The 20,310-nt window shown below is 43.6% G+C and overlaps 2 protein-coding genes across 3 annotated transcripts in view; one reads left to right on the top strand and one right to left on the bottom strand.

Moving 5' to 3' along the window:
* Positions 1-15,390, bottom strand: part of TIMP3 (TIMP metallopeptidase inhibitor 3) — a 35,447-nt gene extending 20,057 nt beyond the window's left edge. Inside the window, exon 1 of the mRNA XM_010585367.1 lies at positions 15,042-15,390. Within this exon, the coding sequence (XP_010583669.1) occupies positions 15,042-15,165 (124 nt within the window). The 5' untranslated portion in view covers positions 15,166-15,390. The remainder of the gene's footprint in view (positions 1-15,041) is intronic.
* The window catches only part of SYN3 (synapsin III), a 177,267-nt gene that overhangs the window by 72,453 nt on the left and 84,504 nt on the right, over positions 1-20,310 (top strand). The window lies entirely within an intron of this gene.

The raw sequence follows: 20,310 nt of genomic DNA, 5'->3' as shown, positions 1-20,310 counted from the left end.
GGTGTCCTTGTAACTTTTTAGAAAAAAAACCCAAAAGGTCACAAGATATGGTTGGATAGTCATTTCACAGCCGCCCTGGCACACTGATTGCAATTTCTGAATGCTCTAAGGCCCATTAACTGTTTGGGAGGCAGAAGTTCTCTGGACACTGCACTGCTGAATGTTTACAGATAAGGGTAATCATTTCCAGGGTATACACCGAGCCTGACTGCTTCCTGCCTGTCTAGGTCTCCTGAGACCTTGAGGTAACAGGACTATTTTGGCAAAGTAATGAACCACCCTCCCAAGAGCCAGCTTTTCAGGGCTCCACTTAAGCTCACACATGGAACACAGGTGTAAGCATATTTAAACATTGACAGTGAGGGAACTAACAGAAACACAAGGGGAAATACCTCGTCTCAGTCCACTGGCAGCAGCACAACCACAAACTTGTTTGTTCATTAATGCAGCAAACCCAAGGAGAGCTGCCCATTGCCAAGGACTGGAGCAAGCGAAGGGTATGCAGATTTGTGTTTTAAAGGGAATTCTCCGCATTTAGAAAAAGCTAACTATAAACCCCAGAGGACTAACAAACTGGAATCTCTCTCAGCTTGAGAGGTAGCATATAACCTGATCAAAATCGGCACTTCCAGAAGGGGAGGCTGTAACTGTTAAACCATCAGGGATAGCACTGGTAGAAATGTTACTGGAAATGCTTTTTCCTGTCAAGAAATGTGGTTTTACTTAAGTCACAAATTTCTAAGGTAAGCATCAGCTTCAGCAAAATTGTTTTTTATTTTTCTTCTCAGACAAACTGAGACCTATTTTCATTCTGAATCAGCAAATCAGCATTTCTCTTCAACTGCACTTGAAGTCTAAAAGTTGATGTGAAATGGCACCTTAATTCAAAATGGACATTTTGAATTAACCCTTCAAAACATTAGGTTCAGATACATCAGAATCACTTTTTCCAGAAAATTCCATGCTGAAGACTCTGATATTTTCATTTTCCCTCACATTTCAGATTGAATAAATTTCCACTATTTCAAAATTCTCTGTGGACCAGAAATTCTGGTCCTCTCCAGAAAGTTTCTAGACTCCTCTTTCACTGTATAAATCAGAGGTGACAACAACAAGCTCTAATGACAGAAGCAAGAGTAAATTCCATTTTTCCCCTAATTTTTCAGAAGCAGCAACTAAATTCATACCAATGAGAGCTGCAGGTGCTGAGAACTGGCATAATTTCAAGAAGTAAGCCATTATCCCCTATGATTTCAGAGAGTATCTAAACTAAAATAAGCATTCAACAACAGAGATCCGTCCTCTAATTCACTGTGGCAATAAAAGTCTGTCAACACTGCAGACTGTAAATGAACATAGACATACTAGAGCTATCTTTAAAAAGCGACTTAGGATACCACAAACATACTAATTTAACCTGTTCCTCAAGTAAAACATTGGCCTGCTGAGTGCTTGCACTTTGAGATTGCAGGCAAGTCAGCAAGTGAGCTCTGTGACAAATGTCTTCCTACTCTCTTTTTCCTTTCTAGCAGTTTCCAACATTTTGAAGCAGTATTGTTTGATTGCAGGCTGCTTCCTGAAGCTGCTTCCTTCAACTGCCTGTTGAACCCACTGGGAATCTTTCCACTGATTTTAACTGGAGTGGGATCAGGCCCTAAATAAGTAGTGGTGGAATCCCTAGACTTACGAATTGAACAGCTGTCTCTGCCTTTCCAAAAGAAAGGAGGGAAAGTTATTCCTGCAGCTGTTTTCCCCTAAGTGTCTTCGCTCCAAACTGTAACAGGACTGGAGGGAAGGGGAGAAGGTGGAATTTTAATAACCCGTTAAAAAGGAGTATGGGCCATTGCGCAGCAGCTCTTTCAGTCCTACTCAAGCAGGGTCACTGCTGCCAGGCTTAGACAGTCCTAAGGGCACGGGAAAAGTCGTCGTCTTGTTTTCACATCTCATTCACAGAATGGATAACGAGGGGGAGGGAGGAATCAGCTTTTGGGTTAATTAGCACCATGAACAGACAGCTGCATTGTCATTAAAAGTTCAAGAAGTCATCAGGGTCATCAGTGAACTGCAAGATGTACACACACGCACACGAGGCACACGTCTAACCCTGGATTTTTAGCAGCCTTGCTCGGCTATGATTTTCCACTACCCCAAGGGAAACACTTTGAGTCAAGAACACTGAACTGTTGTAGCTCTGAGGAGAAGACAGAAGCACAAAGGCACTCCCTCTGAATAGCAGTTGTTCATCCTCTTGGAATTGCTTCATTTCACACTTAATATACCAACTAAGAATAGTTACACGGCTTTTTTCCCCTGAGAAAAATCAGGTGTGGCTTACCAATGTATAGTTTCATGTCCGCTTCTAATATTCTGTGGGATAAGCAGAACCCCAGTTAAGAAACAGGCTATTGGTACACACTGTTTCCTTCCACAAGCAAAGAAGCTGAGGAAGTGCAAGTGCATATTAGCAAATCCAGAAATGAGCATGTATGAAGAATAATGAAAAGATAAAACCTCTAAAATGACAAAGACTGCTATTAATAAGGTTTGGAGCAGTGCTAGCCTCAGAAAGTCACAAGTTGGCTTAAAAACAAAAACAACAAATTGTCCAACTATGCAAAACAGCCACAGATTACATTCCCATTGCCACAGTTTGCAGTAACATTTTCTGGCAAGGGATTTTAGTGAAAATGCACCAAGACAAGTAAGGATTCCCCTGCCACCTTCCAAACAGGGCAGGGAAGAAATAAAACCTTGAATAGTTTGAAATATTACTGCTTCTACAGAAAAGAAGACTGTCATTGCCTGCTCCTGTCAGCCGTAGCTTTGCTGCCAATACATTCTAAAACCAAAATGGGGGTGAAACCACTATCATTATAGTGAAATCGCACCAAAATATAGTTTTGTTTTTCTGGGTAAAAGCAACACAGATCCTGGTTGCTCTCGCTATTAAATTGGCAGGCAAACATGTAGCTAGCTTGTGAGTGTATAGTTCCATTCAGTGCTTGGTCTTTGCCAAGGGAAATTACTCTGGGAATACAGAAACAAGATTTTTTTATTTTATTTTAACCGTTATAGCTCTGTTGATTCCAGTGTACACTGGTTGTCCACATTACTGAATTTCAGTATGTTTATGGCAATACGGCTGTTGCAGCAACTCTAGCAGAGATGTTCTCATCAGGAAAAAATAGAATAAAGAGATGTAGTCCAAAATTCAGTGGGAGAAACAACACGCATCAGCATTTTGGTTCTAATCGCCCAAGGTAAGATGGCTGCTGTGAGCTCTGATGAATTTCATCAGAGAAGAAAGTCCAAGTGGGCTAAGCAGCTCCTCTTAGAAAACTCCTCTGAATTCTTTCCCTCCCATTCAGGACTCTGAGTATTTTTTGGAACAAAAACTGCCTTTTCCATATTTTTCTACAGTGCAACCTTGTGGTGCTGCCTCAAAGCACCACCACAATAATATTCCAGTAACAACTTCGGTCGATCTTTCCTTGTTGGTCCACATATATATTGAGGAATATATGCTGGAAGGAACCCTGCCATGTGCTGACCGTATGATGGCTTGATAAACAAATATAGAGTCTGCACAAAGATAGGAACCCCCAGGTGTGCCAAGACAGCTATCTCCCTAGGATCCTGGTCTGTTCGCTCTACTGCCCTTCTGTCAAAAAGGCAGCCTCATCAGGATGCGTGTAGGAAATGTTGTCAAATTCAGAAGAGGGGAGCTTTGAACGGCACAAAGGACAAAGTTTACGTCAATGGCCCAAGCTGCCATACCGCATAAAAGAGAAACAGGAAAACAGTTTCTGAGACAGGAGGGAAAGAAAGACCCAGTGCTTTCCTTTACCCTACCTCTTCCAACAGCCATTAGTACTGGAGGAAATCGGTATGAGAGAAGGGAGTTCAGAAACAAACATGAGATCTTGCACTGACAGGAAGGAACCTATTGGCTTGAAAACTTTCCGGTACTAGTGAAAGCTTTGTTTCCCATCCAGCCAAATACACAGGTGCTGTCTGCTTCGTTCAATCTACACTATTTCTTCAACCAATTTAAACATGGCATTGGAATAAAGGCCAGTAAGGACCCGCTTCCCACTTTGCTTGCTGTTTTTTTCAAAAGTGTCAGTTTGTTGGAAAGGACAAGGCTCCTTGGGATCAAGCTGGCAGTGCTCCTCCAGCAGGCTCCTGCTAAATCACACAACACAGAGGGATGTAGGGCTCTGTTTATTAGTCCTAGCTTTCTAGTCCCATAATTATTTGGCATCAGGGGAATCCTCAGAACAAAATATGAGTAAATATGTGATTCCCACCCTGTTGGCCTCCCAGTCAAACAGAAAAAGAGCAAACACAGTGGGAAACTCAAGAGATAGCTGCAATTTAGAATGCATGCGGGAGGTAGATTAGACATTCATACTGATAACAAAAATAGACTCCAGAGTTAAAATAATAAAAGCCTCTAAAGAGTTTTGGAAGGAACTTAAAACTGCAGGATTTGAATCAGTCTCTTAACTACAAGGAATTAGGATGACAGCCACAGAAGGGGGGGTATGGGACCAGACTATCCCACATCAGGCTTCTGGGAGGTATATTTTATCAGCATCAGAACTTCATCAGAACTGGATGATGCATGACTCACGATCACAGGTTCTGCTGCAGGGTGCTTGTTCCAAAGTAAAGGTGTAAAGGCAACATACTGATATGGGTCATTGGCTATTTGCCACCAGGTCTAGTTGAGCTTCTCTCCGAATGGATAATATTCCATTAAAACCTTCCTGTGATAATTTGAGGTCTCTTAAAGTACCACCTAGGAGTTCCGTCTGACATTGTGGAATCCTCTGTTTCTGTGCTTCTCTGTAAAGCTGCAAACTGTTACACAGTGGGGGAAAAGCAGGACAGCTGCTTAATTCTATTGAAAATATACTGTCTGTAGAGAAGATGGAAACAGACTTATTGAAGTCTCCTTTTTATCTTGATCCTCTAAGGAAATAACCAACTAAATCCTTAATCCCCACCCCCTTGGGAAAAAAGAGAAAAGAAAAAAAAAAGGAAAAAAAAAAAAGAAAAAAGGGACAGGTGCTGCTCTTCAGATTTTGAGAAGTGAAACAAAGGGCTTAAGAACTCATCCTGCCCTTAGCCCCAGCACAATCCTTTGCAATACTGAGGCTCTTGCACAGGAACTGCTGCTCTTGTCTTCCCACGCTTCTCTGGGTTTGTGATTTTTGCCCTGCAGGATGCTAAGGGAGGGCCCTGTATTTTGTGGCTATTGAAGTACTGTATATGATGGCTACTTAAGTGCCCCAGGGGTCACTTTGCTGTTTTATTTCCTCTTAGACCCATCCTCTTCACCAATTCATTTAAGGTATTCATTATTGCAAGTACTATACTTTTCCATGAAGTGTGGTCCCACAACTAGTGTCTCCTGTTCCTTCTTAAACCTCTCTTCCCCACCCTCCCTTTTCCCAAATACCAGAAATTTTTCAGCTTTTAGCTCTGTACCATATGTAGTATATTATTTATTGGAGGAAATTATTTACTTAGAAACAGGCCCATGTATCCTAGTCCAGAGGTGAGTATGATAAACAGGGAGACTGTTTCACTCTTAAAGGACTCCCTCCGTTTTCCCAGGGAAATTTAAAGCAGGGGACCCAGCAACCTCACACGTTGCAAGAGCTGGTCTAAAGGCTGTTTCATACTGTCACCTCCATCCCCTTTAATCTGCAATGACCATTTCTCTAGACCTATGAAAGCCAGGCGGGATATTTATAGCAGTGTCAGAAGAGGCAGGAAGTAGGAAACTGGGGTGGGTGTTTGGAAAGTGTATAAAGGGCTTGGAACAGTGGGGCCAGCCTGGAACTCCTTCCCCCAAAAGAACATGGAGCTGAAAGAGAAGTGTCTGGGGAATAGCTGGTTTTCTACAGATATCCTCTGGCTCTCTCCTCCTCTACCTGTTCCCTTTCCAACACCAGCCATTTCCTGTCTTTCAAAGTCAAGTGGAAGTTTTCCATTCTGTGGTTTTCCTGTCTTGGTACAAGCAAGCACATTTTTTCCCTTATATTTTAACTGTTTGGAGACCAACACCAAAACCTGCTCACTAGAGGAAGAGCTTCCTATTTACAGCTGATCCAAGAAATTTGAGAGGGCTGATTAACTGTCAGAGGAGTAAGATCTTTGCTTGTTCATGTATTCACTGAGCATGAGAGATTGAACTTGTTGTCTGAACAAATGCTCCAGTGCTCTTCTATAGAAAATTAACAGACTAACATAATGCCAGCAGGCCTCCCTGCAGGCTGCACTGCAGTAACACCCAATACTGAGGGAAACATGGAGAAAAGGAAACAGATGTTGAAGTCCCCATACTGTAATTACAGTACAGCATGAGGGAGTTAAAATTCATGTCCTTCAGTCTAGGCCAGCAGGAGCCTGGGTCATTTTGAACATGGCCCTGTGGAATAGAAATACTCCTGTTTCCTATGTGCTGTTGTGGGATTTTTATTTTTTTTTTGTGAACCACCAAGGAGCAAGAAGTAATAATGTGTTACCTTCATGCTGTTGCACCTGGTGTAGCCATTACTATCTGTGCAAGCACTGTACAAATTTGGTGCAATTTATACGTGCTTTGCTGAAATACCAGTGATCATGCAGGCCAGCAGAAACCTGGGCCTTTTCATATCAAAGTCAAGGAATTAAGAAGGGAAAAATCTACGGGGGTTTCTTTTTCATCCTTGGGCCTTTTCACATACCTTTCTTTACCTCCCCAATAAACTAGTTCTAAGTTCTTAAGAACCAGCAGGATTACAATGCTCTGACACTTTAACAACACATGGGTAACTAAGGAAGATTGTGGATTTTTTTTTTATTAGAGTGTGTATTTTCGTCCAGAATCAATCACGAATGTGTTGAACAATGATGGCTCTGTTTGCACGCTCTACTTCTATCTCCTAACTGCAGTCTGTCAGGTTACTATATCACGTATGTCAAAAGTACCTTTAGACAACATGTTACATATGGCTTACTTTCATGTGCTTCTCCTGCTGAGCAATCTGCATCTTTTTCCAGCTAAGCTGTATTTTCCTTACAACTCACCTGGCGAAAATAAAAGCCCTGCACACACACCCATGCAACCTGCACTTCTTGAAGGGCTATTTGAAGGAACTTTGCATTCATCTGAATGGAGGAAGGCAACAGCTTGGCTAGAGTCCAGATAGAGTAAAGTGCATGTGGTCTGTCCATGGCCAGTCCACCCAGGCAGGTTTTTTCAAAGCGTAAGCCTTGATTGCCAGTCAGAAATGAACATGCTACAGGCTGTTAAAGATCAGTCAGTAGAGCATCAGATTGTTTTATGTGGGTTCTCCTATTTGTGTGTTCCCTGAAGCCACAGTACCCATTCACTCTCCTGGATGGATTAGATCCACCTTGGGCATGCCCCACATCATTTTAGTTAGGGTGACCTATCATGTGTCACAGCTTATGATTCTTCATAGCTTGACCAGCCTGTATCTACTTTTTCATCAATGCTTTTACACAGCATCCCTCCCTTCTCCAGTAATCTTTCTCTCCATCTTATACTCCAAGACTAGTCTTTGAAGGGCCTTTGCCACTCCTACAGCTCCTAAATACCTTATCCCATTACAAGTTTCCCACTGAGCCTATTGCTGTGATCATCCTCTTCCCCCAGCTGTAACAAATAAGTTTTCAGAGCAGAGCCCACTGACAGAGACCACTAGTTCCCCAATAGCACAACCCAAGACCTTATCCCCAAGCTGACAACGGCCTCCCCGACATTCTTCCCAGGCACTGCTCTCTGCTGGTTCCTGGCACATTTCAATCCCAGGAGGGATGCCCAAAATCACCTCCTTTCTTCCTAAAATAAAAATGAGATTGTATGTCTCAGGCAAACCATAGCTGATATTTGATGAGAACTGATGTTATTTTTTGCATATGCGTCTCGCTGCTGTTTAACTTGAGTTTTATTGTCCATATACTGTTTCTAAGGGCTGAAATTGCCCTTTGGAAAGGTCTTATATAAACACTAGCAGGCATTTGGACTATTCATAGTCAACATTTATTTTACCAGCACGCAACTCAAGAGACTTCTATCTTGTTTCCAGAAGACTCCCAGAATCTTTTCTAGCTGGCAGCAGTGTTGAATAAATAAAATAATCAGGGTTGTGTAAAACTACTTGCATTTTATGTTATTAGACACTGTCAGTTAATGCACTAAATCTTCACTCTGGTCACTCAAGGGAACTACTTCACATTACAATACAAGGTTAACTTTTTTTTTAACAATAGTTTTAACCTCTCTAGTGTTTGTAACATTCCTCTTTGAAACCTGAAACCATCAAGTCAAATCCAACTCTGATACAAGATGATGAAATACTGCTGAGACCAGTGGCACTGCACCTGCTTTACACAACTTATGAGGCTGGTCCAGTATTTCCTTTCCATATTGATAACTGGGCCAGGTTTTAGATCTAGTATAAGAGGGTGTAAATCCATTTAACCCACCTTGGTCTCACTTACCTCAGGCCCAGCACCAGCCTAATACTGTCAAATAGCAGAAATTTGAAATTCACAGGTTAACATTCTTTTCTCATGTTATTCCAAAGCAAATCCAGTTTAACCCTTGTTTTTAATAAGGACCTAGCCCACTATGGGCAAATAACATTGGTAGCAAAGTCACCAGTGGGCAGAGCACTGATATTTTTGGTGTGCTCTTTCAGGTATCTGCTCTAGGGGAAGAGCTCTGGGTTTTAATAAAGCCCCAGCAGTGTGCCTCCCTCCTCTGTGCCTCGAGTACTTAGACACAGAGGGTTACCAAAGAGGCTGACTTTCAGCTCTGCTATTTGCAACAAGTGTTCAGTGCCACAAAGCTGAGGAAAAGTTAAGACAGTCTTCCAACAGTTCCAAATGTAGTCAGCTGCTCTGATCAACCTTGTCTCAGAGAGAGAAGTCTATGTAAGGTGTAGTTAGCTTAAAGACCAGTAACAATTCAATAAAGTTACACCAGTAAAATTTCAAGTGTCACATGTAGAGGTTCTTCAGAGGTTTAGATGAGCCACAGTGAGCCTTTAAGTTTAATGAATTCTGCATTTGCTTAACTAATTGGCTCTTGAAGGCCCAATTTTCCTCTCTTATCTTTTACACTACTATCATTTCACCAGTATCATTTAAGTTGCTTCCAATTTATAACATCATGTGAAAGACAGAATCATGCCCTGAAAGTCTGGAGCAATAAGCAGTGCATCAGACCAAAAGCCTCTTCATCATGAGCCAAAAAAAAATAAATCTCATAATTAAAAGGAAACTCAACAACATGCACTGCAGACATTATTAGGACTGAAATTAGTCCCTCAGCTTAGTCTGGTTCAGAGCTGGCAAGCACAGTGTGCTTGGCCTTGCCTGCTAACTCAAACCAAGCTGTCCTCTCAGGTTTACTAGCTCTTACGAACTTCCAGAGAGCATCCGGTGGAAGTTTCATTTAATGACAAGACCTCCTGCCCAGACCAAATGGGCTCCTTTCTTCAGTGATGCCTGCTTGGCTGGGCTACATAAGAGCACCACATGGTATTGGAGCTGTGAGGAAAAAGAAATATGACCTCAGACAACACCGTTACATTGAAAAACTAAATTTTCATCTTAATAGCTTTAACATACAATTAAGGGTAAGGTGACTCACTGAGGGCTCCTACTGAAGATTCTTTGTCCCACCCACCATGACTGTCAGTGGGATTATGCATGAGCACAGAGATCTATTTCATCAGATGCCAATCCAGCTGCCATATCTAAAAGACTCTGAAAGGGTAGGACTAACTGTATTTAGTGTCTTGGAAAATGTGAAGTCCACTGATGAAGCTAAGACTAAATGTGTCACCTTGTGCCGCTTCTCCTATGGTCAATCAAATCTGCTCAGCCTGAAAAACAGACGTGAACAAAGCAGGCCATTCCCAACCCCAGATGAAAACTTGCTAAACTAAAAAATGCTAGTACTGCACATGGCTGTACATAACTATGTTCCCACCAGCCCATTTCTTCCCAGAAACATTAGAGGAGCAGTTGGCAGGTGGAGAGTTCTCAAGAACAGGTGGGAAATCAGTGAAAATAAGAATGAAAGAAATGTCTACATAAAGCAAGGAGCTCTAAGGCTCAAGGTTAGAACATCTGGCTCTCCACTGGCTCAGAGGTCTTGCTGGAGTTACTTCCTGCAGGAAATATGGAGTAAGCACATGTAATAGTAACAAGATACCAAAGGAGCCTTATATAACATTCTGCGCTACATCTTCCAAACAGTAATTTCCACCACATTTTTTTTTAATGCATACATTTGGAGAAGTGACAAACTTCAGATCCCACAAGGTGATCTCTCTACTCTGCTATGGACTTTAATTGCAAATAACCAACAAAAACCAACAAATAAGCAACTTCTATTTCCACTTCTATTAAATAGGACAATTCAGTTTAAAAAGGCCATCTTTCTGCCAGAAGACATGACCAGGCACAAGGAACACCCTCTTTCACCACAGTGTTTACCATGGACATTGGAATTCCATAAAAGTTAAACAAATCTCCTCAATTTCTTCCAATGTAAAATGGAATTCACAGGGGGGGTTGTTTTGTTTTGTTTTACAGCTTTGCTGGACACTTCTCAGATTTCCTGCTTCTAAAATGCCTCGAAGGGAAGTCCAGTCTAAAAACGAACCCACATCATTACTTCCTCAACAAAAGTCTGATTCCAAAGTGAATACAACAGTTTTGCAACCATTATCATGACATGTAACCCCCAAAAATTGTTTTAAATTCATCTCAACTCAAAAGATTGGTATAATAATTAATTGAAACTGGTTTACTTTAACTTTTAAATTAATGTGGCAGACCTTACTTAAGACAGCACATTTGACCTTACTACAGAGTTTATGTCAAAGCAAAGAATGAGCGTTCAAAATCTCATGTATGATCAAGTTCATCTGCTCTTTTAGCTTGTTAGTGAGAAGGTGGAATGATCAATTCAAGAAAACCAGAGAAAGAAAATGGGCGGGTTTTCAATTAGGCGCTTAGACTTTGGGTCAAATTCCTCCTCTACTGTTTCTTGCTCTTCTCGTACCACATTCTCAGTTCAAAGGAGGCTAGTCACTGCAGGTGTTGTGAACTCAGTGCTATGGGTATGGCAGGATGGAGAAATGAATGACTTCTTTAGTACTGAGGGACTCTAAGAGCTTACCTTCACCTCCCCAAAGCTTGCCAACTCCAACTCACCAAGAGTGAGGTTATTCAGAACAGAGAGGGGCACTACCCACCAGCATCCTTGCTGAAACAGGTATTTCCTCCCCCAACACAAACTATAGAAAGGAATGTTATTTTGAGCTCCTTTGAACTTAGGTGAGAGACAACAAGTAGTGCCATAGCTCTTTTCTGAAGTATATGCATGACATGAAAGTGAGATAGGTGTGGAGTGGACAAAGTACTTTCTTTATCGCTTGCAGACTGGTTTGTCAAAATCCAGACTGCAATTTCACATATTTTTCTCTTTTTTTTCTTTTTTTTTTTTTTTTTGAAGGAGAGGTGGGGCAGAGGGGGCCAAGCAGGAGGTGTTTTTCCAAACCTGTGAATGCAACATTCAGCAGCCAAGCTCAAAAGTTCCTGCTGCTCCTGCAAAAAAAGGACAAACAAGCCCTTTTCATGTCAGCTATGTCCAGCTGGAAATGTCACAGCTTTGTCACAATGGAACAAAGCATGCCTGGTGTCTGTTCTTTCAAAAGGTCTCTTAATTCAAACAAAAGAAAAATATTCACATCTGGAAGGGGTGGTAGGCAGGGGGCGGGAGTGGAGGAAGCAAAGTTCAGATGGCAAGTCATAGCAGTTGCTGTTTGTCTTGCTGTTGGTCTCATTATTGTACTGCCTATTCTGGCACTTATCAATCCAGTTAAAGAAAGAAAGCCAAGAGTTAAAACCACAATTTTATTATTGATTGAACTTGGAGGGCCAGATGAGACACACCTCTTCACTTTTGCTCCATTCATCATGCTGGAACACTCAGGCTGAGTGAAAAGACCCCTTGGGACCAGTCTGGCACTAGTTCGTCTTCCACCCCTCCCTGCTCTTTTTTTTAATTAAAAAAAATTATTGTTGTGTATGGAGTCCAAGCTTCCTTTAGAAGACCACAACCTTCACTTCCAAAGGATGTACATATTGAAATCCTTCCCTTTCCAATAGGTTTATTTGACCATCTGTTTCTGTAAAGATTAAAACCTTCTAATGACTGCAGAGTTGGGAGGCTGTATCAGAACTGAGCCACAGGATGATCAAAAATTAAATGTCTTGTGAGATCAGATTAAAGGAGGAGAGTGGGACTTCACTGGCTAGGCATGAAAGACCAACTGTAAGGGTTTGCACTACACTCCTAAATTAAAAGTTTTCTCCTTCTTCAAAATTCAGTGCTTCTGGAGATGAAAAGCCTCTCCTAGGCTGCCACCTAGCTAGTTAATTTCTGGTATTGTTTTAGGAGCTATTTTAAAAAGCTCTTTTGCTCCAGCTCTTACTGCATTGACTCCTCCCTTTTGAGCTGGTATTTTGTCAGGAGTTTCAAGAGCGATAAAAACTTGCTGCCAAGTCCCTTTCTTCCCCACAATGTGTTTTATAACCCAGCGTGTAGTTTAGTCTGTCTAAACACTGCACTAGTACACTGCCATCAGTTTCCATGGAGATGATTAACTCCTCCAGAGCCAGAAAGCTTTAGTGCGCTTTTTGCCCTTTCAGCACATGAAGAACATGACAGCATTTACTAAAATCAGCCCACAGAAACATCACGTTTTCCAGACGGTTCTAGCAAATGTAAGGATTTACTTTTGCTTCAACCCATCACACAAAGTCTTAACCAAACTTGCATTTAAGTAATCTGCTAGAATGAGTTGCTCTTTCCCCTTGTGCTTTGCATCCTTTGCATTGCTGTGATGTCTGAAGGCATGACAGCCCCAGACAACAACTTTTTGAATTACTATGTCTCAGAGCAAACCCAAGGCGTGAGAACGAAAAGTCCAGAAGAGAGAAAGAAGAGATGAAGCAGATGACTTTGAACTCAACCAGAAATCAGAGCAGAAAACAGAAAAAAGAAAAACTTTGTGCCCTGAAGTTTAGGAGCACTGTTATATGAAACTTTGTAGCTTACCATACCCCTAGTCACTTATGCATCTAGCAAAAACATACTGTCAGTGTGTATTCATAACAAAAATTTATTCAACACCACTTTAAGAAGTTGAATTAAAGTGAAAACTACTCTTAATCTAGTATAACATGACCTAATCAGAGCAAGAAAGTAGACCTTCTCCCAAAATGCAGCTAATGAAGGCCACATGCTGTCATCAGCTTTAGCTGTGGAAAAATGGTTTCCCAGTCTCACTTTCACAGCAAGTACGATCTCCCTGGCAGTTACCACCTAGGTGGCACACTTGATCCAAACTATGAAAATGGCAACAGAACTTTGAATACTGTAGTTTCCTGGAAGAATTCCCCAGTAGAAAACTATTTTATAAATATTTTCCAGGCTATCATCACTGAAGCAAACTGTAACCTTCCCAGCACTTTTAACATGTAATGTTTTTTTTGGCATTCAAGAGCAGATATACTATATAAACTAGACACGAATAACCAGGCATAACTGCAGTTTCTGTAGAAGAGTTAAAGGCAAGAGAGAGATTTATTTTTTTTTTTGCCAGTAAGCTTGGCTAACTAGAAAGAGCCACTGGCAGAGTTCATAGCAATGGGTGTTCTGCTGCAGTGACAATATTTTCTATTTGACTTCCAGAGCAGTTGCCAGAAGGATTTCTTTGCAGACTCTGCTTGGAGTCAGTACCGTGTGGGTACCAGCAGCGCAAAATGCCCCAACACCTTTTACACTGTGCTACTAAGACAACCCACAGAGATGCAAGTAGACTTCACTCATGCAGTCCACTCACGACTGCTTAAGTGACAGCCTGTATTTACTGTTATGTGGACATGTGTCCAGTATTAACTCAAAGGACACCACTAAATGATTTCATATACTTTGTCACAGGACACTTACCAAGCAGTAACCGTATTTGGTTAATCACCCTTGGCTACAAACAAACCAAAGGACTTGAGACCAGAGTCTCCGTTACCTCCTCCTCAGAGATTCCGGGTGTTCCCTTTGTCCCCTATCTAAAGCTAGTGTAGTGAAGACCCCTAGGGATGCTAAAGCCCGTAACAGAGAACATCAGCCAGGATCCAATAAAAGCGTTTCAACTTTCCAAAAAGCATGAACGTTTGCATACCTCCCGCAGCTGCAAAGATCACAACGTAGCATGCAGAAAGCCTGCACCTTGAATGCACTTGTTACCTGCTTCTCCAGCCCTTCCTGAAGTTACCGGCGCAGCACCACAAGCCTACGTGAGCCGCACCTTCCAACACCAACCCCCACGGGCAGTTTGCCGGCTGGAGAGAACCCGTCCTAATCCTGCCTCCTGTTATTTGTCACCAGGTTGTGGAGGAAATTTTGGCCGCCCACACCTCCAGTTGTGTTTTCGTCCTGCTGTAGGAAACAAGCCGCTCTTACAATTACCGATTTCTTTGAAGTATCTCTCGGAGCGGCTGCCGCCAGTGCGGGGGGACAGCACCTGCTGCCTCGCCCCCCGCCGCCCCTCAGGAGGGCTGGGCAAGGGTCTGCCGCCACACGCCTCCCCTCTCACTAAACCCAGGCGCGGGCAGCAGCTACGGAGCCATAACCTACCTTGAAAGGTCAGGTCACCCCTCACCGGTTTAACCCCCCCACACCTCTCTTTTCACTGGGTGACTTGCAGGACGAAGGCTCGCTCCTGGCGACAGCCCCGCTGCCGCCCGCTCCCTCCCCCGAGGGTCCCGCAGAACTTTCTAGACACACGGGCTTCGCAGCAGCGGGGCAGGTGCCACCTCCTGAGGCGAGGAGCCCCGGCTCCCCCTCACCTCAGGGAGCCCCCGCAGCCCCGGGCGGGGCCCGCCTCACCCCGGGGCGGCTGAGGGACGAGGAGGCGCCGCCCGCCCTCGGCACTTACCGATGTCGGAGTTGCAGAAAGCGTCCTGCGGGTGGATGGGGACGCAAGTGCAAGCCTCCACCACCAAGTCCCGCAGGCTCCAGCTGCAGAGGAACACGACGAGGAAGCTCAGCCACGCCGTCATGTTGCCCCCGAGGTGCCTCCTCACTTCTGCGGAGCAGGAGGGCAGCCGCCGTTCCGTTCGCCGGGCTTTTTATTCTCGCTTCCTAACAGCCGGCGCGCCGCCACTGCCTGCCTCCCTCCTCGCACTGCCCCTCTCTGTCTCTCTCGCTGGCCTCGGCAGCGCAGCCTTCGCCGGTGCAAGCCTGAGGGCACGGCAGGTCCGCGGCTGCCAGCGGCGGGGGGATGCCGAGCGGTGCGGAGCTGCGCTGCGCCGCGGCGGGCCGGTGCGCGGAGTTATAGCCTCGATCGCGCCCTCTCGGGCTCCGGGGGCGCCGCCTCCCCCGACCAATGGGAGCCCCGCATTACCTCATCGGCGGGAGAGGCCAGCGGGCCGGGGGCGGGGCCGCGGCTTCAGCGCCTTATACGGAATAGTGCGGGGAGCGTGGGGCGCGCGGGCGGGCGGTTGGGCAGGTAGCCGGCCGCTCTGAGGAGAAGTCCCCGTCCCTCAGCCTACGTCCCTTTCCCGCCGCCGGGGACGGGTTGAAACTCTTAAAAACTAGTTGTACCCCCGAGGTATCGGCGAGTTAGCCGTCCGGTGGCCGTCAGTGCCCGGACGGTTCTGGCCCCGAGGAGTTCCCCCCCCCCCCCCCGCCCCGGTCAGGACCTGCCTTCCCCTCAGCCGGCCCGCTCCGCACCTCAGGGCGCGAAGAGGCACCTGGAAAACAGACGCGGGGTTTGTTGTTCGCTTGGAAAGCTCGGGCTGTTTCCCTCGGAAGCGTCTCGGCTGTCTGCAAGCTGGTTTTAAACTGGAGGCGGTGAAATAGCGTTCTAAAGGGCTTTCAGAAAACGCAAGAGGAGTGCAGTGTGTTGCTGCTTTTTCAATAGGCAGTGGAAAGAGGACAGAGGAAAAGAAGGACAAGACCTAGCTGAACTGTAAACCAGGATTTCATCCTGCGTTTTTTTTAATCCTGCTCAAATGCTCCTTCTCCTGTCACACCACCACCCATCACTTCCCCTTCTCAGGGCTTTCGGTCAGAAAGGGGTCATAAACTGCAAAAACCGAGCCAGAAAAAGCAGTGTCGTATCTACCCCGGCACTCCCAACATTTAATCTCAAAGTATATTTTAGCAGAGCAGCTTTAGTGGATTTTATAGAAAAGTCCTGTTTGTTTTGTTTTTCCCTTATCCCCTTTTGGAACCATAAATTTCTATCGGCTGTAGAAATGTAAATGTTATAGAAGAGCTGGGACTGTAAGGAAGAAGATTGCCAGCTGCAAGATACAGACAGCCTTATTATCCTGCAAAGGGGACTGAGAGGTGATTAATCACAGTATCAAACCAGTGTATATAATGTCAGAGTACTTTCCACGGGGTTTACAAGACTTAAGCATGTCTAGTTATAAATTATGCTGGTATTAAAGGCCCAGGACCAGCTGTCCTAAATTTCTAAATAGTCAGCTAAGTCTTTAGATTTACAATTCTGCTCCATCTGGGTGAAGCACAGCCTGCCTACACCTTTTCTTTAATCACACCGTCCATATAAAATTAAAACCTCCAGTCTTACGGAAACACAGGCTTTTATTTGGAGCATCAGTACACAAAAGCTTCAAGATGGGTGTTGCTAGTAGAGATGAAGGTTACAGTGCTAACAGTGGGAAACGCAGGCTCTTACTCGTGCTGTGACACAGACAAGCTGTGTGACAGCTTTGCCTCACCGTGCTTCCAATCCCAATCTGTGTAATGGGGATAATAGTGATGGGAGCTTCGCAGGAATGTGTATTAGTGAACACACTAAAAAAAAAAATAGATGGTGTTGAGGTGCTAACGGGTCATATAAGTACATATGAGGCAGGTTATTAAACAGGACATTCAATTTAGACACGTAGCTGTCTGAATCGTTGGGCTCCAAATTGCAATATGAGAAACCCTATGCAAAAAACTCCTTAGGTACTTGGACTGTCTGCTCCAGGTACTACATCTGAAGTTGAATCCGTCAGATTGGACTGTCATTTCAGTCTGACTGGGTGTAAACAAGGAACAACTCCACCAACCTCAGCAGAGTAACACGGAAGAAAAATGAGGTGTGTCTGGCACTTTCATTTTTTCTTTGTTGTTGTAAAAAGTTTGATATCACCAACATCATGATACACCTGGACTATCAACAACTCAGATCAGTATCTCAGAGAAGTGGAGTTATTCCATAACCTGACACTGGTGTAAATGAGGGAGAGTTTGGCACACACACAGCTAGATTATAATCACAGCTCCAGCACCACCTCCCTTCACTCTCTGGCCAAGTAACTCCTCTGAGTATGTTTCTTCATTTCTATAATAACACGTTTCCTGCGTGTTCTGAGGACTAACAAGCTGAATGCTTTGTAATAAGCTTTAAAGATGTTGGGTGCTGTGTGAATGCTAAGAGTGACTATAATAAACAAACAGATGTAGGAGACATTCAGAGGAGACTGAAAAACAAACCCTTCAGCCATCTTTCAACTTCTGAAAAGGGAGAGGAAGGGGGCTAGAAGTTCCACAAGGCCCTCCAAAGCACAGAAGTAGCTCATTTACCAGGAGACTGACCAAGCTTGTTAAAGTAACACCAAATTTGTGCCGATTACAGGAACTAGTTCACTTTTCAGATGTAACCCAGAGAAGTAATCTGCCATTACTTTTCAGGATGAAAAGGAGAGCCACAGCTTGATCCAGTAGCAGGACACATCTGTTTGGAAGGGATGGTGTGCAAGCTGTGTGTGTGGCAAGGCTTACCACTGTCTTCTATACTGCTGTTTGAGAGGTGATCCAGAAATTTTTTAATGCATGTATTAACATTGCCTGAAGTGGTGGTACCTGTGTTCGGTCAGTTAGGGCTTAGGTGATTCAGCTGCGTTTTTGACGCTTACATATTCTTTTTCAAAGAGATTAACTTCTCTATAGTAGTAGAGATGCAGGTTTTTCAGCCAGAACTGGATACTGTATAATAATAACTATTTATTTGCCACTTAAAGGATACATTTCATATACAGAAACCAGAGTGCTTTATTTTTGTAAATCAGAGGTCAATAATACTCAGGAAAGCTCAGTCTGGCCAGTGGCCTGTTGGGAGGCCTTGGTAAATCATTTAACCTGCCTGTACATTCACTTTATCATCTGTAAATAGAGATATTGTATATTATCCTCTAATAATATCTATTAGATATTGAATATTAGCCTCTCTCCTTTGAGACCTACCAGTAAAGTACATTCTGGAAGAGCCAGGCAGGGGTTCTGACTTTATTTATATGAGAAAATTTTGATAATGGTGTCGAAGTAACACAGAACATCAATGAAGGAACTGAAAGGAGAACTCTATCTGAATTCCTGCTCTATGCCCTGTCTGCGTGGGAGAAACTGCAAAGGGAAAAAATAAAATAAAAACTAGCATTCATCTCTCCTTTGCCTAAATAAAACTTTAAGCCTTATATGGCCATAAAAAATGTAGCAGAGAAAGGAGGAGAAAATAAAGACATTGATCTTCACATGAGAAAATTAGAGTTCACATTTGGTTAATGTCACCAAATAAAGAAATCTGTGTTATTCCAGTCCTCCACCAAGAACGCACTGTTGAACACAATTAAGGATCTCTCTGCTTTACCGGGCAGCCACACCACTTCATGCTGTGATCTTGTCAGATCCCACAGGCTAAGCATGACTGGGCTGTGTCAATAGCTGGTGTGAAAATTCCCAGGGAAAGCCATGTCCTGCAGGTGTTCTTGACTGAGCAAAGCGGCCTTCTTCCCTCCATCCTGCACGAATGTGCAGAGACGGTGCTAGGGGGCACTGTGCTGCAAGAGATGGCTGCATTTTTTGCGGATGAAGCTATGTTCCTTGCCATCTCTGAAGAACCGACACTGGAAAAGGAAAGGTGTTAAGCTGGGTGTCTTAATTAAATTTCAGGAGAGAGAACTGCCTTCTGCTTCCATAGATACTCACGGCAGTTTACATCAGGAGCATATTAACAATATCATTTTCCTTCCACAAGTCCTGCTTGTGGCTGGAAAGGACCATCCCAGAGCTAGCTGCAGAGGCTGAGTTAAAAGCACTTTGGGATATTCCTTCAAGAGGCATGAGGTGTTGCTGTAAATGAACTAAAGGCATATTCACTTTCCTTCTGATCACATTTCATTGTGAGGGATGCCGGCTGCTTCAGAACTGACAAAAGCATCTGAATGTAAGTAGTACAGAAGGGCTTCATCAAACTACAGGAACTGCTGGCCAAAAAAACAGAGAAAGAAAGGCAGGAAGGGAGGGAGGAAGGGAGGATAAAAGAAATAAAGAGAGAAAGAGAGAGAGAAATACCCCCCACTACCACCACCACCAGAGGAAAAAAAAACTGATACATGTAGTGGCTGAAAACACTCCAGCTCATCACCAGACCTCAGCTGGCTTAAAGTGAGCATGGCATGAATGAAGTCAGGAGACTTCAGCCTGCAGTCGAAACAGTCCTGCCACCTCCTTAACAATATATTGATTTTGAAAGCTTCTGAAGTATGGGCATTTTTCCATTTTAACTTTTCCACAGTAACTTGACTTGATTCATGAGCATGGAGTCCTGCCATTAGCATTCTAAATTGTCAAGCTGCCAAGTTGCTCAAAAGCCTCCTCTCATACTAAAAATTTTCTTGAAGTTGACAATCCTCATACCTTTTAGACCAGCTCAGCATCACACCCTCTAGGAGATATCATTGTTATTCTGCTTTTATACAGCAAGTGGGAAAGGATAGGTGTTTTCAGAACCATGTGATGTCCTTTTTTACAGCACACTCACACCATCTCATAGGGCAGTAGAGAGTGGCCATGCATTGCATTAAAAAAAGATTCTCATATTTCCTGATTATCTGTTTCTTTTTCAGAATATCTGTTTTTTTCTGACACTGTCCTTTGAGAAGGCTGTTTTGTTTAAAATGTTTGTATTTGCTACAATTTGTAAGCGTGAAAAAGGTTGAAAAAAGTCCTCCTCTATTAATTCTGCCGTTTTATCAGTGAACTTCATATGCTGCTTAAAATTAGAAGGTTCTTTCTTCAAAAATGTCTTTGATTCTATAAATACGTATGAAAAAAATTAATTTGATCTCTTTCTCTGAGGTTGCAAAGGAATTATGTCACCTTCCTGTCTGCAAGCCAGACATAGG

This window comes from Haliaeetus leucocephalus, unplaced genomic scaffold, assembly GCF_000737465.1.
Source record: "Haliaeetus leucocephalus isolate CR32 unplaced genomic scaffold, Haliaeetus_leucocephalus-4.0 Scaffold101, whole genome shotgun sequence".
Classification (NCBI taxonomy): Eukaryota; Metazoa; Chordata; class Aves; order Accipitriformes; family Accipitridae; genus Haliaeetus; species Haliaeetus leucocephalus.
The sequence above is the reverse complement of the archived record's forward strand: the minus strand, read 5'-3'. Positions and strand labels throughout refer to the sequence as shown.